General features: G+C 48.6%; 3 protein-coding genes across 6 annotated transcripts; 1 reads left to right on the plus strand and 2 right to left on the minus strand.

Moving 5' to 3' along the window:
• Positions 1-1,423: 1,423 nt before the first annotated feature.
• Positions 1,424-13,952, minus strand: LOC103233215 (conserved oligomeric Golgi complex subunit 8). 4 transcript variants are annotated; one of them, XM_007993815.3, is made up of 6 exons: positions 13,412-13,947; positions 10,744-10,951; positions 8,447-9,274; positions 6,647-6,815; positions 5,068-5,350; positions 1,424-3,451 (listed from the first exon to the last, which is right to left on the minus strand). In XM_007993815.3, exons 1-5 carry the CDS (start codon positions 13,885-13,887, stop codon positions 5,094-5,096), a joined length of 1,938 nt encoding a protein of 645 aa, XP_007992006.1. In that variant the 5' UTR covers positions 13,888-13,947; the 3' UTR covers positions 1,424-3,451; positions 5,068-5,093. The 4 variants fall into 4 exon arrangements, with proteins under 4 accessions (XP_007992006.1, XP_007992005.2, XP_037864263.1 ...); XM_038008335.2 differs by having other exon boundaries at positions 2,938-3,451; positions 5,174-5,350; positions 13,412-13,948; XM_073015525.1 differs by lacking the exons at positions 5,068-5,350; positions 6,647-6,815 and having other exon boundaries at positions 2,938-3,451; positions 13,412-13,952.
• Positions 13,920-17,938, plus strand: NIP7 (nucleolar pre-rRNA processing protein NIP7). Its single transcript, XM_007993816.3, has 5 exons — positions 13,920-14,136; positions 14,256-14,342; positions 14,444-14,582; positions 15,452-15,592; positions 15,807-17,938. Exons 1-5 carry the CDS (start codon positions 14,081-14,083, stop codon positions 15,924-15,926), a joined length of 543 nt encoding a protein of 180 aa, XP_007992007.1. The 5' UTR covers positions 13,920-14,080; the 3' UTR covers positions 15,927-17,938.
• On the minus strand, positions 17,846-25,787 carry TMED6 (transmembrane p24 trafficking protein 6). The gene is made up of 4 exons (XM_007993813.3): positions 25,462-25,787; positions 23,437-23,563; positions 21,440-21,588; positions 17,846-18,237 (listed from the first exon to the last, which is right to left on the minus strand). Exons 1-4 carry the CDS (start codon positions 25,672-25,674, stop codon positions 18,004-18,006), a joined length of 723 nt encoding a protein of 240 aa, XP_007992004.1. The 5' UTR covers positions 25,675-25,787; the 3' UTR covers positions 17,846-18,003.
• Between the last annotated feature and the right edge of the window lie 1,373 nt (positions 25,788-27,160).

Here is a 27,160-nt window from a genome sequence, read left to right on the forward strand (position 1 = left end):
ATAAAAATTCAGTATTCTGACTTCTAGAAGATTAAATTAGGCTATGTTGGGCCTGTGTCCTCATGGGGCAGCCTGTCTGCGGCCGCTGAGTAGAGGCTGCTCTGTGCAGAAAGGGGCCCCATCCCCACTCATCTGTGTTGCCTGCCCAGATAGCCCCTGTGGCCATTTCAGTTTGTGACCCCCAACAGACACGAAGGGCCCAGAGCTGGCAGCCCTGGACATGGGTCTGGCAGGCAGTGAAGCTGCAGAGGCTGTCCCATGTTTACCCCATGCATATGAACAGACCTAAGTCAAAGCACATTCACACAGAAAGACCTGGCCTAGTAAATGAAGCTTGTAGCCTGGAAAAGGGCTTTGTTCCAAGCCTCCCTCGCCAAAACCCAGTACTTCTCTACCTTTCAAACCTGGCTGGGCCAGAACTGATTACATGGCCAGCTCTTGGCTCACACTGGCCTTGCATTGGGCCGTTTCTTTGCTCTGGTTCAAAGCCTCTGCAGAAGTGAGCTAACTTTGGACTAGTAGCTCCAAGACTTGGTTCCAGTGCTGACGGGTTACCCCTTAACCACAGCAGCCAGGATCTTTGTGGCTTGGGGTACCCCCTCAAGCACAGCAGCTGGGATCTTCGTGGCTTGGGGGCACTCGTTTAAGTTCTTGGTTATGTACCCCAAGCCCCCAGGAAATGAACTGTGTCTACAGAGCTTCACTTTAGTGAGCTTACAAGTTTTTAAATTTTTAACTTCTAGTTACATTTACTTGAATCAGAACTTTGTTTCCTCATTCCTACTGCTTAAACACCTTAACAAATACTAGCGGTTAAGAAAGGTTAGCGCGGCTGTGGTCCACCCCTGTGCTCTAGTTAGAGCGTGAAGACACCTGTCTTTCCACTTCTCTCTCTCCATGACCAGCAACAAGAACCACTGGTGCCGAACCTTGGACGGTGGCCTCAGACTCTGGCTGCCAGCACACAACCTGCCATCATCGATGTTAAACATGCTGACATGTGCAGAGAAGCCTCCTCCCTGAAATGCTCTGAAATTCACTTCTCTACCTGGGGATTCTGTTCTAAACCTTCTGCCTACACTGGCTTTCACTGTGGAAGGTGATTTTTAAAACTTTGATTAGCTCATAATATTGACGTGTACATGTGTTTTTTGTGAGTGCTTCCTGCTTGAAGTGGAAGACATTTTACTGGAAATGCAATAAAATTTGCATTTTATTGCTACCAATGCCCACCACAAAGGCGTTAACCTCAGACTATAAGCATCAAAATGTCACCATAGCCCCCGCAAGAGCTTCTGAACATTGTCCAAATGAAAGCAGGCTCACTGAATTCTAATTTTCCTAAAGACCCATGTTTTCAGTAGCAATGAGCTTTCTACCAATCTCCCCATTGGCCGTCTCTCTGACCTTGCACCAGTACCAAGGTTGGGATTCCCTTTTTTTTTTTGAGACAGAGTCTTTGTCACCAGGCTGGAGTACAGTGGCGAGATCTCAGCCCACTGCAACCTCTGCCTCACAGGTTCAAGTGATTCTCCTGCCTCAGCCTCCCAAGTAGCTGGAATTACAGGCGCCCACCACCACGCCCAGCTAGTTTCTGTATTTTTAGTAAAAACAGGGTTTCGCCATGTTGGTCAGGCTGGTCTTGAACTCCTGACCTCAAGTGATCTGCCCGCCTTGGCCTCCCAAAGTACTGGGATTACCGGCACGAGCCACCAAGCCTGGCCGGGATTCCTTTTCAAAGTCAGGCTGCACCTAGAGCCAGTTTGCTTCTGCTTGGCCTCATGGGGCCTCAAAGAAAGCCACAGGGGAGGACGGGTCTTTCCTGGGTTCATTTAACTGCCATTTACAACACATTTTCTCTAAAAAGCTTACTGGACTTCCTATTACTTGTATAGTTTGATTTTGAGGACTCTGTTTAGCAAGAATACCTACTTTACAAAACTCAGCATAAAAATGAGGTGAAACAATTTAACTAAAACTGGAGTTTGGCTGGGTACTATGGCTCACAACTGTGATCCCACACTTTGGGAGGCCAAGGCAGAAGGATTGCCTGAGACCAGGAATTTGAGACCAGCCTGGGCAACAGTGAGACCCCCGTCTCTGTCTTTAAAGAAGAAAAAAATCAAAGAATAAATAAAACTGGAGTTCCTTCACCTCTTGACAAAGCTGACACTTTTTTTTTTTTTTTTTTTTTGAGACAGAGAAGAAAAGAAAACTCTACAGTCAGAATCGTACTTTGAGTCTTGCTCTGTTGCCCAGGCTGGAGTGCAGTGGCGTGATCCTGGCTCACTGCTACCTCCGCCTCCTGGGTTCAAGCAATTCTCTGCCTTGGCTTCACGAGTAGCTAGGATTACAGGCGCTCGCCACCACGCCTGGCTAATTTCTGTATTTTTAGTAGAGACAGGGTTTCACCATCTTGGCCAGGCTGGTCTCGAACTCCTGACCTCATGATTCACCCACCCTGCCCTCCCAAAGTGCTGGGATTACAGGTGTAAGCCACCCTGCCTGGCAGACACTTAAACCTACACATTGGTTGGTGTGACGTTAATTCATTTTTACAAAATAAGTGTATAACCAGGAAGTACTAGTCCTGCTTTCTGTGTCTGTCCCAATTTTTAACAGGAAGCTCACTGCACTTCTCAATTGTCACCCCTGCCCCCAGCCCTGATCCATGGCCTCTAACCCAAGAATGAGCCAAGAACCCGCTGCTCTAGAGACGTCAAGCAGCAAAATCCTGCCCAAGGCTGTTAAAATGTGTGGGCACTCATTTACACTCGTGCTGTCATTAAACACTTTCTTGAGCAGGGATGATTCTGTCCTGTTTCATTTCCATAAGCAAACTGGCGTCCAAGGCCACAAGCCCTCTGTAAAAATAAGAACTCGGCACAAATGGCCAGTCACACGCTTACCTGCATTTTTAAAGAGAGCTTTCAGATATTTAGGGGCTACATTATTACCAAACCTTGGCTTTGGGAGATTATACAGGTCCGAGGAACTCGTGTCTACTGCAGACGAATGCAGTTACCCCACCTTCCTCCATACAGAATTGTCAGGAAACGTCCACTCCTTTGGGGGTGATTTTTCTCCTCAAGTTGTAGACAGCATTCCGTTCATAGCTGATTTCAGGGCAAACATTTCTGACATCTTCCTCCAGCTCAGTCTGCCATGACTTGGCAGTCCAGTTTCCTGTCATATGCAAGCCATCCAAGTTGATGCGAAGTAAGATGTGCCCAGGTCAAAGTGGAAGTGTGTGCGTCTTGGTATCCGGAATCCTCAGCCCCAGTAGCAAAGCTTTAGTCATTCACCTCCATCCAATAGACGTTTGTGAATGTCCTGCTGTCCATTTTGTCAATAAACAGGCAGCCCTGCAGGTGGTCCATCTCGTGCTGGATGATGCGGGCTGCCCACCCGCTCGCCTGCCACGCCACCTGTTCTCCATTGGGGTCCAACCCTGCAAAGCAAGTTACAGCCCTGGTGAGTGGGAACAGCTGAACTGCATCATCCTCGACCTCCTCACCCCTGCACCTGGCTGTTCCCATTGACAAGAGGCAACAGCAGACGGCAAATGTAGACAGCAGCTCCTCTCCTAACTGGAAACCGTGCCTCACATCGGCCCATTACCAAGTGTTCAACCTGATTCCCAACTCTGGTAATTAGGTTATGGAGCTCACTGTAGAGCTGAGATGAGAAATCATCTTCCTACGGTTCGACCCTTCCGAACACTCCTCCCGTTTCTGAGGTATCCGTGGGCTCTCAACTCCTAACAGACGTTCTGCAGCTTAAGACCCCACTGTTTTTCTGACCCTCTTCAACCGATGAGCTTCCTCTGCAGGAACAATCACCCCGACCCCAGCAGAGCCTGCATTCCGCGAGACATCCTGTGGTACCACGCGGGGAATGGCTTAGCCCCCTGGGCTGGGTCAGGCTGGGGAACCAATCCCCACTTCTCTAACTCCATCGTGGCGGATCTAACTAGGGCCGAAGAGAGTGTTTGCTTCAGAAAGCAAGGGAGCAGAAAGCAGACGCCGGGCTATCAGGAATTAGGGGATTCCTCCTCGCCCCTGCGTCCTATCTGAGCGGGCTCTGCCCCACAAGAGCTTCTATCCGTCCTGAAGCCTGTACGCTCCCACGTCCCACTTCGCTCCTACGGCAGATGAACCGCGACCACTTCTGCGCTCTCGCCAGAGTCGGGCGGAAAAGACTCGCGCGCTGCTCCAGCCGCCCCGGCCCCGCCGCCCGCACCTGAGATCTGCACCGCCTGGAAGCGGGGCACGCAGGCCAGGAAGCCGGCGACGCTCTCGCAGCCCTCGGGGAAGGTCACCAGGCGGCTGTCCAGCACCCGCAGGTTGGGGTTCACGAACACGCGCAGAGGGAAGGGCTCCATCTGTCGAAGCGCGCGCTGGCGCGGCGGGCACTCCCGACACAGCACCTCGGGCAGCTCCAGCGCCAGCACCTGCAGCGGCACCCCCAGCTGCGGCGCGCTTAGGCCCACGCAGCGGCGCCGCCGCATCACCTGGACCAGCCGCTGCGTCAGCCGCTGTAGCTCGGGCCCGCCCAGCTGCGCCCGCTCTACCGGGGCCGCCACGCCTCGCAGCACCGGGTCTCCGACCTGGCACACGTGCGGGAACGGCGGTTCGGGAGGACCCAGTACCAGGCGCCTCAGGTGGCGCCAGTAGGAGCGCCGGAGCGCAGGGCCCTCGACGCCGTCCGGGGCGGCCGTGGAGCTGCAGGCCCGGGCACCGACGGCTGCCGCCCCTGCCCACGGCACTGCCGCCCAGAGCGGCCCCAGTCTCAGCGAGCCCCACAGCCGGGCCATGGCGGCTCGTGCAACTGTAAATCGGCCCGCCCCTTCCGGCCGCAGCACAGGGCACGCCGGGAAGCACCGTCAGCCAGAGCACAGCAAGCAAGCGGCTGGACCCCCCACTTCCTGCCCAGACCCGGAGTGAGCACCGCCCCCTTCCGCTCTCCTGCCCTGAGCGTCTTCCTCCCTCCCGAGCCCGCCCTGGGCCTTCCAGGGCGACGCAACCTTGTCCCCCCGCCCCACCCCGCGCCGGGCACCGCACGCACCGCGTTCTGGAGGCTGGGGACGGCGGCTAGGGCCCCACTCTGGGCGGTTCCGCGTCCACCTCCGCTCGCCCTCCCTCCGGGCAGGCTGGGCCCGCGGGATCCAGGCGTGGCTCCTCGGAGGGAGGCTCTAGTGCCGGAGCTGTGAGCTCGGGCCCCAGCGCCTGGTCATCCAGGGTGAAGAGCGTCTCTCTCTTTGGCAGGATAAAGGCGAGGGGCTCTTGAATGGCGCCGATGTTCACATGCCCGAGGTTTCCGTACTTGGAGAGCTGAGTGGGAGGAATGCCTGCCCCAGACGTGGGGAAAGCAAAATGGAAAAAAGTTATTAATAAAATTCAATATAGAAATTTAAGGAGAAAAAACAGAAGCAATTACTATTTATTTTTTTGAGACAGTCTCACTCCGTCGCCCAGGCTGGAGTGCAGTGGCATGATCGCTGCTCACTGCAACCTCTGCCTCCCAGGTTCAAGCAGGTCTCATGCCTCAGCCTCCGTGGTAGCTGGGATCACAGGCGCCCGCCACCAAGCCAGGCTAATTTTTGTATTTTTAGTAGAGATGGGGTTTTACTATGTTGGCCAGGCTGCTCTCAAACTCCCGACCTCAGGTGATGCATCCGCCTCGGCCTCCCAAAGTGCTGGGATTACAGGCATGAGCCACTGCGCCCAGTCATCAATTACTGTATTTCAATACAGCAAAAACCACCTTTGTCATAGGGAACGGGAAGCTATACCGTGAAGCACAAGGTAACAGAGCAGCACTGTTGGGCGCCTGCAGCAGGAATCCAGACCTCAGGGAGCACCAGGGGAAAAGCGGAGGGCAGCCAGGCTTTGCAGGTGTGATGCACTGACGCATTGCCCTTTGGGAAGCTGCGCCTCAACCAAGCCCTTCTCCCATCACAAGGGGACAAGGACGTGAAAGTGAATAGGAAAAAAGACTTTAGGACGGGCGCGATGGCTCACACCTGTAATCCCAGCACTTAGGGAGGCCGAGGCAGGCGGATCACAAGTCAAGAGGTCGAGACCATACTGGCCAACGTGGTGAAACCTCGTCTCTACTAAAATACAAAAATTAGCGGGGCGTGGTGGTACGAGCCTGTAGTCTCAGCTACTCGGGAGGCTGAGGCAGGAGAATTGCTTGAACCCAGGAGGTAGAGGTTGCAGTGAGCCAAGACTGTGCCACTGCACTCCAGCCTGGCAACAGAGCGAGACTCCACCTCAAAAAAAAAAAAAAAAAAAAAAAAAAGACTTTAAAAACCCTTTCTCTAGACATTTCACATAAATGGAATCATACGTATGTGGTTCTTTTGTGACTGGCTTCTTCCACTTAGATACAACTATATAATGTATGATTCCATTTTTATGAAATGTCCACAAAAAGCAAATCTATGGCAACAGAAAGTAGGTTGCCAGGGGCTAAGGATGCTGTCGAGGAATGACTACAGATGTGCATGAAGGATCTTTTTGGAGTGATGGAAATATTCTAAAATTGGATTCATACTTACTAAACACTGACTTACACAAATGGGTGAATTATTTAGTATGTGAATTACACATCAGTAAGGCAGTTTACAAAATTTTCTTACCTAAAGTCTGTGCTATCTGAGCTGGTGGAAAAAGGACTTGGAGACAGCGATTTAAATACGGAACAAGGTCTTCCAGAAAGACAGTGCAGAACTGGACGAAGAGCTCTTGCTCCCCTCTGCTGAAGGCAGTCTCTTCAGCGCGATGGAAGGCCAGGATTATTTTAGTTACCTAAGAGACAAGGGCACCATCAATCACTGGGACAGCCTATCACCACTGGGACAGCAGTGCGTGAAACTAGGCAAAAAAAAGGTATACCCCCCCTCAAGTTTTCTTGAACAAAGTAATTTAACAGTACATTATTTTACTGTCTCATTTAAACTCAAAATTATGGTCATTCTCCACAATTGTGTCACTTTATTAATGTGAAGTTCAGACCCAACTTGTTACATTATGGGTGTAGTTTCCAGTTCCAGTGGAGGAATGTCATAAAACTATAGAGAATACATGGTTTTGGTGTTTTGTTTTTTTTTTTCAGAGACACAATTTTGCTCTGTCACCTATGCTGGAGTGCAGTGACACCATCATAGCTCACTGTAGCTTCAAACTCCTGGGCTCAAGGAATACTCCCACCGTAGCCTCCCAAGTAGCTGGGGCTACAGGCATGCACCATCATGCCTGGCTAAGTTTTAAAATTTTTTATAGAGACAGGGTCTTGTTTTGTTGCCCAGGCTGGTCTAGAGCTCCTGGCTTCAAGAGATCCTCCTGCTTCAGCCTCCCAAAGTGTTGGCATTTCAGGTGTGAGCCACTGCGTTTGGCCCAATACATGGTTCTTAACTTCCATAGACGACCAACCAGAACTGTGCTGGATCCAGGAAAATGAAGCAAAACTATATGAGGTTTCCACTAAGGCCCCTGAGGTTCCAGAAAGCTAGAACCACCGGAAAACTGTAAGAAAACAGCTAGGAAAGAGAGGTTTCAAAACCAACAGAGCAGCCTAGCTGACACTACAGACATGCGGCATAGCGACAGGGTAAGAACACAGACTCTGGTGCTGGACTTCTGGGTTCAAGTGACTCACACCTGTAATCTCACACTTTGAGGGGCTGAAGCAGGAGGATCACTTGAGTCCAGGAGTTTGAGACCAGCCTAGGCAACATAGGGAGACTCTCTCCATAAAACAAAACACTTAAAAAAATATATGCTAAAGGTGAAGGGTTTTGCAGATGTAATTAAGGTCCCTAATCATCTGACTTAATCAAATGAATCTTTTGAAAGGAGGTACCTAAAAGAAGAGACTCAAGCAAGAGAGAAGCTCTCCTGCTGGCTCTGAGGAAGCAAACAGCCATGTTGTCAGCTGCCTACGGAGTAGACAGCCTCTAGGAGCGAAAGCTTCAGTTCTGCAATTGCAGGGAACTGACCCCCGCCAACTTGAATGAGTGTGAAATGGAGCCCCAACCTCCAGATGAAACCATAGGCCAGCCAACACCTTGATGGCAACCCTGTAAGACCCTGAGCAGAGAGGACCCAGTTGTGCTGAGACTGGACTCCTGACCCACCAAAACTGGGAAGTAATAAATGTGCTGCTGGAAGCTAAGTTTCTAGGAATTTGTTACACAGCACTAGAAAGCTAATACGTGCATTACTGAATTGTTACTATAGGCAAGTCACTTCATGGACTGTCCTAGGTCCCATGAAGGGCAACTGGCCAGAGCTTTTCAACCAGGAGAACCTCCAAAACCACACTAAACCTCTCCATGTCAGCAGACACCACTGTCAAATAGACGGGTTTATTACAAAAATCTGGCCACCCATTACCAGAGAAGGCCCAGGGTAGCCGAAAACCAACAGAATGTGCTCACCTTGGCAAGGGCATCTTCCAAGGCCCCAGTCACATCCTGCGCCAGGGCCACAGGGCAGCAGAGCCGCAGATCATTGAAGGCGACCAGAATATTGTTGAGGAAGCAGGCGAGGGGTGGGAAATCTAGGAGCACCATGGGTGGCTGCAGCGTCCCTGGCTGGGTGGCTGGCACAACAGTAGGCATGTTACTGGTGCCCAGGATGGCTGGAGCTGAGATGAGTGTGTAGGAGTTCATTTCTTCCTGGAATTTCTCCACTGTTTCCTGAATTGCTTTCTGGAAAGTGCTGATGGCCACCCGCTGGAAAACAGGAGCCAACTGACCACGGAAATCAGCTCCCACCCGGCTGAAGGACAGCCCAAAGTACATGCACTGGCCCAGCAGAGAGTCCAGGCGGCCGCCTATGCCCCGGTAAAGGTCGGTCTCCAGTACCTGCAGGAACTGTGAGACTTTCTGTAGCACCCAGCCATGGAAGATGGCACTCTCATTCACGGTGTGCTCACCCACGGCAGGGGGCAGCAGTGGGTCCTCATCTGAGAAGATGGCACGGTACTGGGTGATGATATCAAAGAGATGGACACGGCAGGCCTCGATGGTTTTTGTGATATGGAAATAGGGATCATCATTAGGAATGGCAGTCAAGATGGACCGGAGCCAAGCATCTCGGGCCTGAAGAAACTTCACCCTTAACTCAGCCTCAGTGAAGACATCCATGCGCCGCAGGTAGCCAATGACACGGAGGCAGGCGGGGAGCTGGATGTTGGTCCTCAGTTGCTGGATCAGCTGGCTCAGCATCAGCTGCATGGACTGGCGCACTTCGTTCACGATGCCCTGACAATACATAGAGTCACACTGTGCTGGGAAGGATGCTCTCTAGAACCCATTCCCCTAACCCTGAACACTGCAGACCAACATTCCCATGGCTTTCCTGAAATATGAAGCAATTTCCTAAAGCTGATGCCTGTAGGTTCACCAACAAAGATCAGGTTAACTCTCTTGCTTAAAAAGCTTAAAACCTGGCCAGGTGCAGTGGCTCACACCTGTAATTCCAGCACCGTGGGCAGGCGGATCACTTGAGGTCAGGAGTTTGAGACCAGTCTGGCCAACATGGTGAAACCCCGTCTCTACTAAAAATACAAAAAGTAAGGCCGGGCGCGGTGGCTCAAGCCTGTAATCCCAGCACTTTGGGAGGCCGAGGCGGGCGGATCACGAGGTCAGGAGATCGAGACCATCCTGGCTAACATGGTGAAATCCCGTCTCTACTAAAAAAATACAAAAAAACTAGCTGGGCAAGGTGGCAGGCGCCTGTAGTCCCAGCTACTCAGGAGGCTGAGGCAGGAGAATGGCGTAAACCAGGGAGGGGGAGCTTGCAGTGAGCCGAGATCCAGCCACTGCACTCCAGCCTGGGCAACACAGTGAGACTCCATCTCAAAAAAAATAAAATAAAATAAAATAAAAATACAAAAAGTAGGTGGGTGTGGTGGCGCAGGCCTGTAATCCCAGTTACTCGGGAGGCAGAGGCAGGAGAACCACCTGAACCTGGGAGATAAATGTTGGTTGCAGCGAGCCGAGGTCACGCCACTGCACTCCAGCCTGGGCGACAGAGCGACTCTGTCTCAAAAAAAAAAAAAAAAAAAAAAAAAAAAAAAAGCTTAAAACCCTCCTGTGACTTCCCACTGCAATCGAGAAAATTCCAGCCACTCATTGGGACTTATACTGGTGGCCTTACCTGGTTCTCCATCTTCACCTGCTTCCTTATGCTCTCCCACTGCTACAATCCATTAACTCTGGCTGCCTCTGTATTCCTTAAATACCTCAATTTCTGCCCACTTCAGCCCTCTCCACTTGTTCTTCGCACTTTCTGGTTTGCTCTCTCCTCAGATCTTTGTGGGCTGGCTCCTTCTTCTCACTTAGGTCTCAGCTTAAGTGTTACCTCCCCAGAAGAGTCTGTCTTGATCACCCTACCTAAAGAAACCTACCCTAGACTCCCTCTACCCCATTTCCCATTTTTTTTTTAATCAGACACCACTATCTGAAATGATATCATTTATTTCTTTGTCAATTATCAGACTTCCCATTAGCACGTAAGCTGCATGAGAGCCAGGATCACTTTATTCACACTGTGTCCCCAGCATATAGAGCAGTGCTTGGCACGTGATTAATACGTATTTTGAATAAATGAATGTTTTCAGAAACTGATGTGAAACATGCAAGGGTTTCTACCTAAAGCTTCAGTCCTGACCACAGAATAAATGATTACAAGAACATTACTTTGAGTCCTCTCTGGGTAAGTTGGCTACCTGGATGACAGGGATGGAAGAGTATTTCCTCTCCAGTCGGCGTACATAGGCTGCAAGCTCCAGGGCCTCTTCATAGTAACTGTTCCGGACACAGGTGTCCATGAGCTGAGGAATCTCCAGTATTTCCAAAATTTCTGTGTGCCGGTTTAGGGTCAGGCTATTCATCCGACGGTTGGAGCTGATCTCCTCGGCTTCCTTCACAAAGTTCCTAGTAATAATCAGGAGAATGTTGGTCCTTCACTGCTCTGTACCCAAACCTTAGCTACAGTTACCAAGCACCTGCTATGAACATTGGGCTGGATGATCTATCTGATTTATTCCTCATACCCCACCTATAAGGTAAGCATTATTACAATTGAGGAAATTTTTAATCCCAGAGAGGTTAAGCAACTTGTCCAAAAACATACAATTAATAAATCTAACAGACAGAAATCCAGATATGCCACTGCCTGGCTGTGGCAAGGTACTTGGCCTCTCTGAACCTATTTCCTCATTGGTAAAACAGTATATAGGGCCGGGCGCGGTGGCTCATGCCTGTAATCCCAGCACTTTGGGAGGCCGAGACAGGCGGATCACTTGAGGCCAGGGGTTCAAGTGAAATCCCATCTCTACTAAAAATACAAAAAATTAGCCAGGCGTGGTGGCGCGTGCCTGTAGTCCCAGCTACTCGGGAAGCTGAGGCAGGAGAATCACTTGAACCCAGGAGGTGGAGGTTGCAGTGAACAGAGATGGCGCCACTGTACTCCAGCCTGGCCGACAGAGCAAGACTCCATCTCAGGAAAAAAAAAAAAAAGTATATAGGACCCTCCTCACAAGGATGTAAGAAATGAGATGATGCGTGTGAAGCATTTAACACAGAACTTGAAACAGAGCAAATGCATCAGAGTAAAAATAGTAAAAGACACAGAGTTAAATATTTAACAATAGCTATCATTATTTTCATAATGAAGCACTAACTAGCCTAGAATCCACAACCTTTCCCCATATTCCCTCAGGTCTTCATCTTCTCCTGTGCTAATGTTCAACCATAGCTCCTGCCACAGTCTACTTTCAACATTTCTCTATATTTGCAGACACCTGCTTGATCAAGTCCCTTGTCTACTCTGGAGCATGGAAGGGTACAAAAGCTGCTGTCAGATATCTAAAGGCTCAAAAGAAAAATTAAACTTTAATCATGAAAGGCTGGAAGGCAAAACTATGGATAATGGACTGAGGATCTATGGAGACAGAATATGACTCACAAAGGACTTTTTTTTTTTTTTTGAGACGGAGTCTTGCTCTGTCACCAGGCTGCAGTGCTCTGGCACGCACCATCTTGGCTCACTGCAACCTCCGCCTCCCAGGTTCAAGTAATTCTCCTGCCTCAGCCTCCCAAGTAGCTGGGATTACAAGTGCTCACCACCACACCCAGCTAATTGTTGTATTTTTAGTAGAGATGGGGTTTCAGCATGTTGGCGAGGATGGCCTCGATCTCTTGACCTCGTGATCCGCCTGCCTTGGCCTCTCAAAGTGCTGGGATTACAGGCATGAGCCAACGCACCCGGGCTTTCTTTTTTCAAGACAGAGTTTCACTCTGTCACCCAGTCTGGAATGCAGTGGCACAATTACAGCCCACTGCAGCCTCGACCTCCCAAACTGGAGTGCGGTGGCACAATCGGGCCCAACTGACCCTCCCACCTCAACCTCCTGTATAGCTGGGACTACAGGCGCACGCCACCACGCCCAGCTAATTTTTTATTTTGTAGAGACAGGGTTTTGCTGTGTTGGTCAGGCTGCTCTCAAACTCCTGGGCTCAAGTCTCAGGCTCCCAAAGTGCGGGATTACAGGCTGAGCCACCGCATCCAGACGTCCAAAAGGAGAGGCGTTTGGTATCTGATGCCCTCAAATGGGAGGATTTCCATGTCGGCTTCCCGTCAATGGAAGTTTTGAAGCAGATGACCTCTGGTCCAAGCTTTCGTATAAAATAAGTATATAAATGTACACATATATTCAGCTCACACCTATAATGTTAACTATGTCAGACCCGATAATAAGAGCTTTGCATGAATCCTTTTTCTTTAGTGCCCACAACAGCCCTTCGAGGGAGGGATATGCTCCTGGGTCATCAGTTCTGAATTCGCAACCTCCTAGCTGTGTCCTTAGACATCACTAATCTCTGTCTTGACTTGCTCATATGTAAAATGGAAATAACAGGGCTGGGTGCGGCGGCTCACGCCTGTAATCCCAGCGCTTTGGGAGGCCGAGGCGGGCAGATCACGAGGTCAAAAGATGGAGACCATCCTGGCCAACATGCTGAAACCCCGTCTCTACTAAAAATACAAAAAAAATTAGCTGGGCGTGGTGGCGCACCCCTGTGGTCCCTGGTACTCAGGAGGCTGAGGCAGGAGAATCGCTTGAACCCGGGAGGCGGAAGTAGGTTGCAGCAAGCCGAGATCTCGCCACTGCACTCCAGCCTGGCGACAGGGCGAGACTCCGTCTCAAAAAAGAAAAAAAAAAAAGGGAATAACAGTACCTACCTCGAAGGCTGTTGTGAGGTTTAAATGGATTAATAAGGCGCTCAGCAGAGAACCTGGAACGTGGTAAACGCTTTATAAGTGTTAGTTATTTCTACCATCGTAAACGTCAGCTTTTACAGTTAAAAACCCCTTTAGCGCCAGGCGCGTCGCACCTGCAGCTCTGCTGGAAGCTGGGCAAGCGGTCGAGCAGGCGGCCGAGCGATGCCTCCACGTCGCCAAAGAGGCGGTGGATGCGCTCGGTGCACTCGGCGCCGCGGATGAAGGTCTTGTAGTTGGCGAAGGCCAAGTCGCGTGTCTGCTGCAGCAGCTGCGCCCGCTCCTCCGCCAGGCGCTCGGGCTCGCGCCGCAGCCGCTCCAGCCCCGAGCCGCTCAACTCCCGGAGGTAGCGGCCCACATCGGGCCGCTCACGCCACTGGGCCTCGGGGAAGCGGTCCCGGAACAGCGACGCCAGGAGCCCTTCATCCTCCACCTCGCCGAGAGCCGCTGCCGTGGCCCTGGCCGTGGCCGAGACCGTGGCTGACGATGAGGCCGTCGCCGCGGTAGCCATCTTCCCCGCAATAACGTCACTTCCCCTCCGGACCACCGGGGGCGCTGACTCCGAATTTAGGACAGGAAGAAACAGGACCATTTCCGGTCTCTATCTTTTCATCCAGTCGGCTTGCTTTCCCCGGCAGTCGTCCAGACTATTGGGCGCTAGCGAGAGGAACTATTGGTACGGGGCTAGAGAGGAAGGCTTTGGGGTTGCCGGGGAGCAGCGAGCGGCCGACTTCCGTTTCCGCTTACGGAGGCACGAGGATCCGGTGTTCCAACCCACGGAGAAAATGCGGCCTTTGACTGAAGAAGAGACCCGTGTCATGTTTGAGAAGATCGCGAAATAGTAGGAGCGCGCGGGGCGGAGGCGGGAGTGTGTGGGTGTGGTGGCTGGGGGTGGAGTGGGGGCGCGGTGCCTAGACCGGTCCGTTCGGGCGCGGTCTCCAGTCCTCTTTTTGCCCTCAGTATCGGGGAGAATCTTCAGCTGCTGGTGGACCGGCCCGATGGCACCTACTGTTTCCGTCTGCACAACGACCGGGTGTACTATGTGAGGTGAGGCGGGGCCGGGCAGGCAGCATGGACCCAGGGGAGGGGAGACCTGGGTCCCACCAGCCTCCTTCATCCGCAGTGGTGCTCCCCCTTTACCCTTTTAGTGAGAAGATTATGAAGCTGGCCGCTAATATCTCCGGGGACAAGCTGGTGTCGCTGGGGACCTGCTTTGGAAAATTCACTAAAACCCACAAGTTTCGGTTGCACGTCACAGCCCTGGATTACCTTGCACCTTATGCCAAGGTTTGTGGGGTGGTTTCCAATTCTGCCACGAGCGATGAAGTCAAGGATTAGGCAGATTGTCCGGCAGCTTTTCTCCCACAGAGTTCCTGATAGTGTGCTTGGAGGAGTGTCAGCACATGGAGATGTGCAGAGGTCTTGCACCTTGGGCATGGTCAGGGCTATGGGATAGGAGTGCTGTGGGGCTGTGTAGTGTTCGTTTTCTCCAGCGAAGTAGAAAAGCCTAGGCAGACCCAGCTAGAGATCAGAAAGCAAGTTAGTGGCAGCAGTGAAGACACCGGGGTCCAGAAAAAGAGCTGTTAACCTGGCCATGGAAGATGATCCCTGTAGAGTTGAGAAAATAACTTTTTGCATTTCTTTTTTTAAATTCCTTTTTCTTTCTTGCTCTTTTTTTTTCTTTTCATTTCTTTCTCTCTTTTTCTTCCTGACAGTTTCACTCTGTTGCCCAGGCTAGAGTGCAGTGGTGCGATCTCACTGCAGCCTCCGCCTTCCAGGTTCCAGCAATTCTTGTGCCTCAGCCTTCTGAGTAGCTGGGGTTACAGGTGTGTGCCACCACACCTGGCTGATTTTTTTGTGTGTTTTTAGTAGACACAGTGTTTCGCCGTGTTGGCCAGACCAGTCTCGAACTCCTGGCCTCAAGTGATCCACCTGCCTCGGCCTCCCAAAGTGCTGGGATTACAAACGTGAGCCACTGCGCCGGGCAACTTCCTGCATTTCTGTTCAGGAGATGGACAGTTTGAGGAAAACATGAGTCTCTTTCTGTTTCCCTTAAAATTATTTCAGAAAATTATTCACAGATCCAGCAGCTAGTTTGTCTGCATGGATAGAAATAGTAACGTTTTTGTGTCTCTTGGATTTTAATTCTCTTACAGTATAAAGTGTGGGTAAAGCCTGGTGCAGAGCAGTCGTTCCTGTATGGGAACCATGTGTTGAAATCTGGTCTGGGTCGAATCACTGAAAATACTTCTCAGTACCAGGGCGTGGTGGTGTACTCCATGGCAGACATCCCTTTGGTGAGTAGAAATAGCAGCTATTACAGAACTCAAGTACTCTTTTATTCAAGAAGGATATGTTTTCAATCTGGGTGATTGAGAGAATAAATTCGCAGCACCTTTTGAATGCCAGAAAGACCAGAACTGTATTTTTTCTGTCTTTGTTATTTCCAGCCCTCAATATGGGTATATTGAATGACTTCAGTGAGTTAATGTCTCTTCTTTTGAATCCCAGGGTTTTGGAGTGGCAGCAAAATCTACACAAGACTGCAGAAAAGTAGACCCCATGGCGATTGTAGTATTTCATCAGGCAGACGTTGGGGAATATGTGCGGCATGAAGAGACGTTGACTTAAAACGAAGTCATTGCAAGGACAGGCAGCTGTATGGAATGGCCGAGCTTTGTTTCCTGTGTTTGTGTGGACTCCACCGTCATGTTGAATTTTGTCAACATTCTGATCTTATTTACTGTACTTTCTATCATTGACAAGTGCAGGCTGGATTCTTATTATATACAGAGATAGCTCAAAAATGGGGTTTCAGATCTTTGTGATGAAATAGAATACTCTGTTTCATATTTGAATCAGAGGGCTTCTTGTTCTGAGAAATAGGTTCAAAATCATTGGAACTAGGAACAAGAATAGCTTATTGTTATCTGTGATAACACTTTGTTTTCTAAACTCATGATAAGAACACGGGATTGTCTTTTTTATTAATATGCAAGATAGATATTTCCATAACAGAATAATAAACCACATGTGGGATTTTAAAAATGAAATTTGTCTAAAATAATAAGAGCAATTCAGCTATTTTTCTATATGGTAATTGGTGTGTGGTATGGAAGAAAAACGTATTCAAACCCCACTACTGCCACCTACCAGCTATATGGCCTTGAATGAGTCATTCAGCTTTAATAAGGTTCGTTTTCTTCTGTTTAAAAAGATACAAAACTTAAAAAATAGCTTTGGCCATCTACCTGAGAATTAGAAATTCTGATTTTTGGAATTAGAAATCATGATTGTAGGCTGGGCACAGTGGCTCACGCCTGTAATCCCAGCACTTTGGGAGGCCAAGGCGGATGGATCACTTGAGGTCAGGAGTTTGAGACCAGCCTGGCCAACCTGGTGAAACCCCATCTCTACTAAATATAAAAAAATTAGCCAGGTGTGGTGGCACATGGCTGTGGTCCTAGCTACTTGGGAGGCTGAGGCAGGAGAATGGCTTGAACCGGGGAAGCAGAGGTTGCAGTGAGCCGAGATGGTGCCATTGCATTCCAGCCTGGGTGACGGAGTGAGACTCCGTCTGATTGTAAAGCATCTAGTACGGTGTACAGTGCCTGGGAAATGATAGGTTTGGAATAAATGGTAAGAATTATTTTTATATTATATATATTATGTATTCCTGTTATTAAGTATAGAGTTTTATGAGTATAATTTGATTATATTACCTTCTTTTTTACAAGCTGTTTTCTCAGTATTTTTCTTGGATGGGATGATCCTAAGCTGGAATGTGTTTTTCATCACTATAATTTTATAAAACATGATTTTTTTCTATGAACCTTTACTTTCTTGACTGGATTGAACTAAAAGCACTGATCAAAGACGGCGACATAAAAATTCAGTCCCTGGCCGGGCGCGGTGGCTCAAGCCTGTAATCCCAGCACTTTGGGAGGCCGAGACGGGTGGATCACAAGGTCAGGAGATCGAGACCATCCTGGCTAACCCGGTGAAACCCCGTCTCTACTAAAAAATACAAAAAACTAGCCGGGCGCGGTGGCGAGCACCTGTAGTCCCAGCTACTCGGGAGGCTGAGACAGGAGAATGGCGTGAACCCAGGAGGCGGAGCTTGCAGTGAGCTGAGATCCGGCCACTGCACTCCAGCCTGGGCGACAGAGCGAGACTCCGCCTCAAAAAAAAAAAAAAAAAAATTCAGTCCCTTTGTCCTTCCCCGTGCCTCCCAAAGTTATTTTAAGATCATTAGAATATTTCTTTAGTAACATTTTATAGACAAAAAATGTAAAGACTTCCTGTATTGCAAAACCAAACTACTTCTTTAATGAATATACTGCTTATTTTAAGTTCCAAAGGTGAAGTCTTTAAGAATAAAACATTACCGACTCCTGCTTTTATATGTAAGCAAACTTGATTGTGGCCTTTTTCAACTCGTCTTCCTTCTAAGGTTTTCTGTTAGCCTCTAAGTAGACTCAGTGAAGGCTACAGGACTGCTATATGATGAACAGTATTTTGATGCATACATTTAATACTTCTTCAGAACTTTTTCATTGTTGTTATTTTATTGCCATTTTGCCTTTTTAGATGTGTACAGTAGACTAAAACATTAATGAAATAAATCGATTTTTGTCCCATAACATTACAAAGCTGATTTCGACTAAGCCCCAGAAGAAAAGAGCCAGGGTGCTATAGTCACCTTAGCTTAGCATCTTGGCTTCTTTGTGTCTGTAGTTGTTGGAACATTGAAGAGACGCTTCAAGAAATACAGTTGCAGGATTCCAGAAAGAATAATAACGAGGCTCTGGGCTGTCGACCACCAGTTCACGTAGTTATAGTTTGAATGGGTAAGGAAAAAGTCAGCCATTTTCCTCATCCGGGCAAAGTTGTAGTATCGCCACATGTGAAAGATATTGTTCTGCACCTTTTGTGTGCTGTCCTATGAGAGAAAATTTTAAAGGGGATTCTTCCAAACCCCTATCTAGCCTCACCTGGGTGCTCACCAGCACTAACCTACCTGGAAGTCAAATAATTTACCCATACAATTTTAAGATGTACAATACTATTATAGTTGTTGATAAATGTTGTGTCTGCTGTGTATGAAATATGATCTGGACTTGAGTTTGCGATTTTTGTTTTTGTTTTTCGAGACAGGGTCTCACTTGTTTGCCCAGGCGGGAGTACAGTGGCGCAGTCACAGCTCACTGCAGCCTCAACCTTCTGCGCTGAAGCGATCTTCCCACCTCGGCCTCCCTAGTAGCTGGGACTACAGGCCTGTGCCACCACATCTGACTAATTTTTGTATTGTATTTTTTTGTTTTGTAGAGACAGGGTTTTGCCATGTTGCCCAGGCTCATCTCAAACTCCTGGGCTCAAAAGATCCACCCACACTGGCCTCCCAAAGTGTTGGGGTTATAGACATGAGCCACTGCCCCGGCCTTTTCTTTTGTTTTATTTTTAAATAATGGAAAACTTCAGTTCTCAAACTAGAGAGCTCTTCCAGAGGACCTCTAGATTTAGATGTACTCAGCATGTTGTTACCATTCCAGGTGATGTTTTATATTCTCTGTATATGGTAGAAGAGCCTGTGGACTTTAAGGCCAGATGGTAAATATTTTTGGCTTTGAAGGCCCTTGTGACTGCTGAACTCTGCCACTGTAGTACAAAAGCAGCCACAGACAATATGTAATTGTCAAATGAGCGTGGCTGTGTTTCAAGAAAACTTCCATTTACAAAAACAGGCAGTGAGTTTTTGTGCATTTAGGAGAGACTAAGAAAGTGAAAAGTGGGCCATGCGCAGTGGCTCACGCCTGTAATCCCAACACTTTGGGAGGCCGAGGTGGGCGGGTTACCTGAGGTCAGGCATTTGAGATCATCCTGGCCAACATGGTGAAACCCCGTCTCTACTAAAAATACAAAAATTAGCCGGGTGTGGTGCCACATGCCTGTAATTCCAGCTACTCGGGAGGCTGAGGCAGGAGAATTGTTTGAGCTTGGGAGGCAGAGGTTGCAGTGAGCCGAGATTGTGCCACTGTACTCCAGCCTGGGCGGCAGAGCGAGACTCTGTCTCAAAAAAATAAAAAGGAAAAAAAGAAAAGAAAGGGAAGAATAACTGGGCGCAGTGGCTCATTCCTGTAATCTTAGCACTTTGGGAGGCCAAGTTGGGCAATTACCTGAAGTCAGGAGTTCAAGACCAGCCTGGCCAACATGGTGAGACCCCATCTCTACTAAAAATTCAAAAATTAGCCAGGTGTGGTGGCACCCGCCTGTAATCCCAACTACTTGGGAGACTGAGGCATGAGAATCACTTGAACCCGGGAGGTGGAGTTTGCAGTGAGCCAAAATTGTGCCACTGCACTCCAGCCTGGGTGACAAAGCAAGACTGTGTCTCAATAAATAAATACATAAATAAATAAAAATACAAAAATTATCTGGGCATTGTGGCACACACCTGGAGTCCCAGCTACTCAGGAGGTCGAGGCAGGAGAATCACTTGAACCTGGGAGGCGGAGGTTGCAGTGAGCCACGATCACGCCACTGCACTCCAGCCTGGGTGACAGAGTGAGACTCCGTCTCAAAAAAGAAAAAAGAAAGTGAAAAGACATTGCCAGAATGGGAGAAAATATCTGCAACTCACGTATCTTAGAAGGGATTTGTATCCAGAATATATAAATAAAATTCAACAATAAAAAGACAATTCAGGCAGGGCGCAGTGGCTCACGCCTGTATTCCTAGCACTTTGGGAGGCTGAGCTGGGCGGATCACAAGGTCAAGAGTTCAAGACCAGCCTGACTAACATGGTGAAACCCGTCTCTACTAAAAATACAAAAATTAGCTGGGCGTGGTGGCACGCGGCTGTAATGCCACCTACGCAGGAGGTTGAGGCAGGAGAATCACTTGAACCCTGGAGGCAGAGGTTGCAGCAAGCTGAGATTGCGCCATTGCACTCCAGCCTAGACAAGAGCGAAACTCCATCTCAAAAAATGACAATAAAAATAAGCCAGTCACAAAACCCTATGTACTGTGTGATTCCATTTAAATAAAGCGTATAGAGGCCAGCCGCAGTGGTTCAAATTGTTGATTAATCTCGACACAGTAGCTCAAAATGCTGAGTAATCTCAGCACTTGGGCAAGCTGAGGTGGGAGGATTGCTTGAGCGCAGGAGATTGAGGCTGCAGTGAGCTGTGATCAAGCCACTGCACACTGCAGCCTGGACAAGAGTAAGACCCTGTCTCAGAAATTAAGTACAGAGTAGGTAAATCTATAGAGACAGTAGAACAGTGATAGGCAGGCCTGGGGTAATAGAATGGAGAATGACTAATGAGTAGTGGGATTTTTTGGGGGGAGTGGGTGATAAACTTCCGGATTAGATGCTGATAGTTGCACAGCCTTGGGAATATACTAAAAAACCACGGACATACACTTTAAGATGGTGTATAAATTATATCTCAATTTAAAGAAAAACAGGCAATGGGCCAGATTTGGCCTGTGAGCCATACATAGTTTGCCAACCCTTGGTATAAAATGAAGGTGGAATTTCAAGAGCTTCAAGTCATAATGTATTTTATTTTATTTTGAGACAGACTCGTTCTATCCGAGGCTAGAGTGCAGTGGCACGATCTCAGCTCACTGCAACCTCTCCCTTCCGGGGTTTATGCGATTCTCCCGCCTCAACCTTCCGAGTAGCTGGGATTACAGGTGCGCACCACCATGCCTGGCTAATTTTTGTATTTTTAGTAGAGACAGGCTCTATGCGAGGCTGGAGTGCAGTGGCGCGATCCCGGCTCACTGCAACCTCTGCCTTCCGGGGTTTAAGCGATTCTCCAGCCTCAACCTTCCAAGTAGCTGGGATTACGGGTGCCCATCACCATGCCCGGCTAATTTTTGTATTTTTAGTAGACACGGGGTTTCACCATGTTGGCCAGGCTGGTTTCAAACTCCTGACCTCAAGTGATCCACCCGCCTCGGCCTCCCAAAGTGCTGGGATTATAGGCGTGAGCCATCACGCCCAGTCAAGTCATAGTTTATTAAGAGATTCACATCCCCTTGCCTGTTTGGTTTCTACCTAAATGAAGTCATCTTCCCTCTGAAGTTAAAATCAGTTTCCACAGATGTTTCTCTTCCACAAAACACTTCCTTACCTCTATTGCATCCAGAGTATCGTTCAGTTGTTTTCTTTCCTTCTGTTTGTGATCAGTCTCAGGCCCCTCATAGAAGACTCCAAAGTTGAGGTACACTTGCACAGAACCGAAGTGATTATGCTGATTATTTAGACAAAGCTGATAAAAACCTGTAGGAATTCTTAGATCATTACCAAGTCTTTGGTCTCCTCCCCTTTGTTAAAGTATCTGTCCTCTAGTTTTGGAATTCTACAGCACCTTCTTTTTACTTAGAAAGTACAAAGATCCCGTTTTTGACACGGAAGACATGGACCTTATGTTAAACTCGTACTAAATATTACTTATTGTATGGCCAAATTTTAGTAACTAGTCCTTTCCATACTGGATAGTGGCAAACAACATTTTCTCTTTTCCAACATGTAATTCCCACATCTTGTATTAAGGAACTCCTGCTCAACAGATTGAGTTAAGAGCATGGGTGTTTGCCTGGTCCTTTTATACTGTTAGAGCTAGGGACACCATCTTGAAATTAGGAAAGAAAAGAAAAATTGGATGCATAGTGCATGAAAGCAGCTCTCCTGGAGTGATTGCCTCCAAGACGTCTATGCATAACTCATGGTGTGGGATATCTGTTGGGGCTGGTGTTGCTTCCCTTTGTGTGTGCGGGGGGTGGAGAGGACCGGTGGAAGATGCGGTGGGGTGGGATTAGAAAGGTGAGGCAGTGTTTGAAAGTCAAAATTATTGGAGGGCACTACTGGCATGTAGGGGTCAAAGATGTTCAAGATCTTTTTTTTTTTTTTTTTTTTTTTTTTTTTTTAAACAAGAGTCTCTCTCTGTCGCCCAGGCTGGAGTGCAATGGCGTGCTCTCGGGCCACTGCAGCCTCTGCCTCCCCAGTTCAAGCGATTCTCTTGCCTCAGCCTCCTGGGTAGCTGGGATTACAGGTGTCTGCCACCACGCTCAGCTAATTTTTGTATTTTTAGTAGAGACAGGGTTTCACCATATTGAGCAGGCTGGTCGCGAACTGCTGACCGCACGTGATCCGCCCACCTTGGCCTCCCAAAGTGCTGGGATTACAGGTGTGAGCCACCATGCCCAGCCTGTTCAAGATCTTTTTTTTTTTTTTTTTTTTTTTTGAGACAGAGTCTGGCTCTGTCGCCCAGGCTGGAGTGCAGTGGCCGGATCTCAGCTCACTGCAAGCTCCGCCTCCCGGGTTTACGCCATTCTCCTGCCTCAGCCTCCCGAGTAGCTGGGACTACAGGCGCCGCCACCATGCCCGGCTAGTTTTTTGTATTTTTTAGTAGAGACGGGGTTTCACCGGGTTAGCCAGGATGGTCTCGATCTCCTGACCTCGTGATCCGCCCGTCTCGGCCTCCCAAAGTGCTGGGATTACAGGCTTGAGCCACCGCGCCCGGCCAATCTTTTAACACTGATACATATCCTGTGCTTTATAGCGAAGGACTGTCTGATGCCCCTGTTGACAAAATGTCTTTTTTAGTGCAGCTGGCTAGTAAAGAGGGCAGTTAAGACACTGGTGCTGTCCAAAGTGGGACAGGCTTGACCTGGCTGGAGGAGTGCTTTTGTTGTGGAGTGTGGATATCTCACATGGATATCATGCATTTTCTTTTGTTCTGAGTCTGCTTTTAGTAACTGACTCAAATATTCTGATGACTGGAAAGAAATACTTCCCTGTAATACATTTGTTAATTGGAATTTGTATTATAAATGGGTCTCTGTTTTTTGGTCCCTTTCCCAGAATCTGATCGACTGGAGATAACGAGATAAAATTGAGCTGCTGAACCCTAGAGCTAGAATGCTCACCTGGAGTGTTGTCCCCAAATTGTCAGTGGACTGCCACTTGGCATCCTTGGAGGTCAGCAGTCTCCAGGAACACTGGTTTTTGGTGTTAAAGGCTGAATTTTTTTCCTACTGTTTAAACATCTTTGTATACTTCCTCATTATTTCTCTAATGTCATAGAACCCTATGATTATTATAATAGCCATGGTAATGAAAACAGACCTGTCTCTTGGGTAGAGAAGTTAATCTGACCCCGAACATCCTTGGAGGTGTCTATGAGAAATCCCCGTGGGTTATGTGCCGTGGCAGCAACATGCCGGTCATGTGACATCCCCACCGTCCGCTGAACCTGCCAAGACACATTAAGTAGGCAGCAGAACCCCTGCTACATCACAAGGAAGCCAGTTGAGTGGTAAGACTGACATCCCACAGTCATCAGCACAGTGGTCTCTGTCTGGGGTGGGACTGCCCAACCTGCTGCTGGGGTTTGGAACTGATTGGAGGATTCTGAGGTGTCACAGTGATGGTGTTAAGGGGAGGAGGCACAGCATAGCTGAACGTCTGCAATGTAAGAAACAGTACAGCAGGACAAAGAACTGCCCAGAATGCCAACAGCACCGGTGTGAAGAAGACATGTCTTGCTCGGACCACACAGTTGGTGTGGATCGGTTAAAATGTATGATTCTGGGCCGAGCGCAGTGGCTCATGCCTATCATCCCAGCACTTTGGGAGGCCGAGGCAGGCGGATCACAAGGTCAGGAGTTTGAGACCAGCCTGGCTAACATGGTGAAACCCTGTCTTTACTTAAAAAATACAAAAATTAGTCAGGCATGGTGGCGTGCGCCTGTAATCCCAGCTACTTTGAAGGCTGAGGCAGGAGAATTGCTTGAACCTGGGAGGCGGGAGTTGCGGTGAGTGGAGATCATGCCACTGCACTCCAGCCTGAGCAACAGAGCAAGACTCTGTCTTTAAAAAAAAAAACGTATGATTCTGGCTGTAGAATTTCCTTTTTTCTTTTTTCGAGACAGAGTCTTGCCCTGTCACCCAGGCTAGAGTGCAGTGGCGCCATCTCAGCTCACCGCAACCCCCATCTCCCGAGTGCAAGTGATTCTCCCGCCTCAGCCACCCAAGTAGCTAGGGTTACAGGCACATGCCACCAAGCCCAGCTAATTTTTGTATTTTTAGTAGAGATGGGGTTTTACCATATTGGCCAGGGTGGTCTCGAACTCCTGACCTCAGGTGGTCCGCCTGCCTCAGCTTCCCAAAGTGCTGGGATGACAGGTGTGAGCCACCGCACCCGGCCTGGCTGTAGAGTTCTTGAATGAACTTGCTTGGTGGTTGAGCTCCCTGATGATGTCCCAGATTTGGGCATTTGCTGCTTGGCAGTGCACACCTACAGCAAGCACTCCATGGACACTCATTCCCAAGCTAGATCTTGATTAGCCTAGGCCACAGTGAGCTTAGTAGTGGCTGCTGTTCTAATAGAAATTCAAAGGTAAGAAAAGTCTCTGATAAGTTTATTTAAAATAAATGTTGTTACAGTGGAATGGAGTAAGATCAACAAAGTCTATTACTGTGTAAACAAAAATTAGAAAGTTAACAGATTTCTAAGATAAAGAACAAACGAAATGAACAGCCTCTAACTTTCATATTGAGTTCACCATCCTGGGACAGCATGGTATAAGACCACAGTATGGATAAAAGTACTTGACCTTTGAACAGGTAACTTGAAAACACTTACTGTCCTAAAAAAAAAAATAGGATTAACTGGCTGAATACAGAAAACTTGAGCTAGTGAATCTCTGATTTGCCAGAATTGCTCCTAAAGGCAGCAGAGCCTTCACTCCCCCACCCCCATAAACTGAAGCAGCTTTCTTTGAAATCTCTGGATCAGTCTCCAAAGCACTATTATCCATTTTGTTTTAATATATTAAAAGTGTATTCTCTCTCCTCTCATCCCCAAATCCGAGTACATGTAATGATTACCTCTTCAGGGAGAGGCACCCCGTCTGCCCCATGGCTTTGAGCATGGCCCCTGATGTGAGAAGCCAAACCATATGTTTTAGCTCCTGTTGATGATGATTCACCCAGCTGGAGTTTCCCTCTAACTGCAGGTCCATTTCATTAACAGGTGGGGAATCACAGCATAATAAAGACAACCAGACCTTGTTTTGGCCTAAAACCTGACCCACTTTATGAGTAAAGGAGGAAAAAAAAAGCCCCCAGTATGGCCAGTCACCCACATACCTCGTAACTGAAATAGAAGTATCCAGTCTGGTGGGCAAATTGCCAAAAGCATTCCGTGCCTCCTGGAGGGATCATGATGGCAAAGTCATGTCGATCAGCTCCACGGAAGAGTGGCTGGTCCCCAGAGCCACTTAGAGGTTCTGTCTTCTGGCTCCTGGCAGACGTCACTAGATTCAGAACGACCAGCCCAGCCCCAAAGAGCAAGGGGGACATGCTGCTTTCTGGAGCCTCCTCTGCAGGTGAACTGCTCGCAGCCCAGGGGAATCAAGTTGTTCAGACAACCGCTGGGCTAATGATTAACTCCACAAGTCACATTTAGGCCCATTTCAGGGCCACACATAGATATTCATAATAGAACTGCCATGATACTCCTATGTTTGGCTCGCAGGAGGAAGTTTTGCTTTCACCTCAAAAACTCAGTGGCTTACCAAACCTACTTCATGGGTGCTACATAGGTCTACCACCTGAGAAGAGGTCTCTCCACCCTTCCTTAGGGCTGTCATTTTTTAGTTCCTGCTTCTTGGGGATATAATACTGGGTAAGTTTACAACTTTCTGAATACATGGACAATAAGTTGGCTGGGGAGGCTCTTCTCTTACATCAAATTGCTCCTATAAACACATGGGGCAACACTTCTCTCTGCCCAGCGCTGCAGCTCAGAGCAAATCACAGCATGTGTGTGCAAAGATGTAAGTGGCTGAATACAGTGCCAGGATGGTGCTCAGACCCCTCCACTGACAGTGCTCATCCTGATGCCTTCCACCTAACAGTCACCTAAAGCTATCCAAACCCACTGAAAGACGATTCTATTCTCCAAAGCCGCAATCTTTCCTTTTTTTTTTTTTTTCTGAGACAGAGTGTAGCTTTGTCACTCAGGCTGGAGTGCAGTGGCACGATCTCTACTCGCTACAACCTCCACCTCCCAGGTTCAAGCAATTCTCCTGCCTCAGCCTCCGGAGTAGCTAGAATTACAGGTGCCTGCCACCATGCCTGGCTAATTTTTGAATTTTTAGTAGAGACGGGGTTTTACCATGTTGGCCAGGCTGGTCTCGAACTCCCAAGTAATCTGCCCGCCTCGGCCTCCCAGAGTGCTGGGATTACAGGCATGAGCCACCACGCCCGGCCTTGATCTTTCTTTTATTCAGGTCTTCTTCAGCACCCATGGGGGGAAAAAGCTATCCAGAACCCACTTAAAGACAATTGTATTATTCACATCCTTAATCTTTATTCTTTTATTCATGATTTCAACACCCACCTCCTTTATGGCAGGCGCTGAGCTAAGATTTACCTGCATCTTATTTTATTCTCACAATAGTCCTGCAAGGGAGGTATTGTGAGCTCTGGCATTAGAGATGAGGACACAGACATTCAGAGATTCCAGTGATGGCTCACCGTCCCACAAGCACACGTGGCAGAGCTGGGTCCCCGGTGGGGGCTCATGCTCTTAACCACCAAGCAGGACAGTGTTTCTCATTCTCAAGCTGTCAGTCTCTGAGTTCTGACACTGCCTAAACTGTTTTTAGTCATGATCTATATTTTTTGCTTCCTTGAGATGGCATCACTCTGTCTTCCAGGCTGGAGTGTAGTGGCACAGACACTGCAGCCTCACCCTCCTGAGCTCAAACGATCCTCCCACCTCAGCCTCCTGAGTAGCTGGACCCACAGGAGTGCACCACCACACCTGGCTGATTTTTGTATT

Source organism: Chlorocebus sabaeus, chromosome 5 (genome assembly GCF_047675955.1).
Source record: "Chlorocebus sabaeus isolate Y175 chromosome 5, mChlSab1.0.hap1, whole genome shotgun sequence".
NCBI classification, from domain to species: Eukaryota; Metazoa; Chordata; class Mammalia; order Primates; family Cercopithecidae; genus Chlorocebus; species Chlorocebus sabaeus.

Bases quoted from the DNA above. Each gene is read 5' to 3' on its own strand.
- NIP7 (XM_007993816.3), top strand. From the start codon at position 14,081: ATGCGGCCTTTGACTGAAGAAGAGACCCGTGTCATGTTTGAGAAGATC. The intron at 14,137-14,255 runs GTAGGAGCGCGC...TTTTGCCCTCAG, and splicing joins TTTGAGAAGATCGCGAAATA to TATCGGGGAGAATCTTCAGC. The intron at 15,593-15,806 runs GTGAGTAGAAAT...TTTGAATCCCAG, and splicing joins CCATGGCAGACATCCCTTTG to GGTTTTGGAGTGGCAGCAAA.
- TMED6 (XM_007993813.3), bottom strand. From the start codon at position 25,674: ATGTCCCCCTTGCTCTTTGGGGCTGGGCTGGTCGTTCTGAATCTAGTG. The intron at 23,564-25,461 runs GTATGTGGGTGA...GTGTCTTGGCAG, and splicing joins ACTTCTATTTCAGTTACGAG to GTTCAGCGGACGGTGGGGAT. The intron at 21,589-23,436 runs GTCTGTTTTCAT...GAATTCCTACAG, and splicing joins CTTCTCTACCCAAGAGACAG to GTTTTTATCAGCTTTGTCTA.
- LOC103233215 (XM_038008335.2), bottom strand. From the start codon at position 13,887: ATGGTCCTGTTTCTTCCTGTCCTAAATTCGGAGTCAGCGCCCCCGGTG. The intron at 6,816-8,446 runs GTGAGCACATTC...CTTGTCTCTTAG, and splicing joins TGGAAGATGCCCTTGCCAAG to GTAACTAAAATAATCCTGGC. The intron at 5,351-6,646 runs GTAAGAAAATTT...CGTCTGGGGCAG, and splicing joins TCAGATAGCACAGACTTTAG to GCATTCCTCCCACTCAGCTC.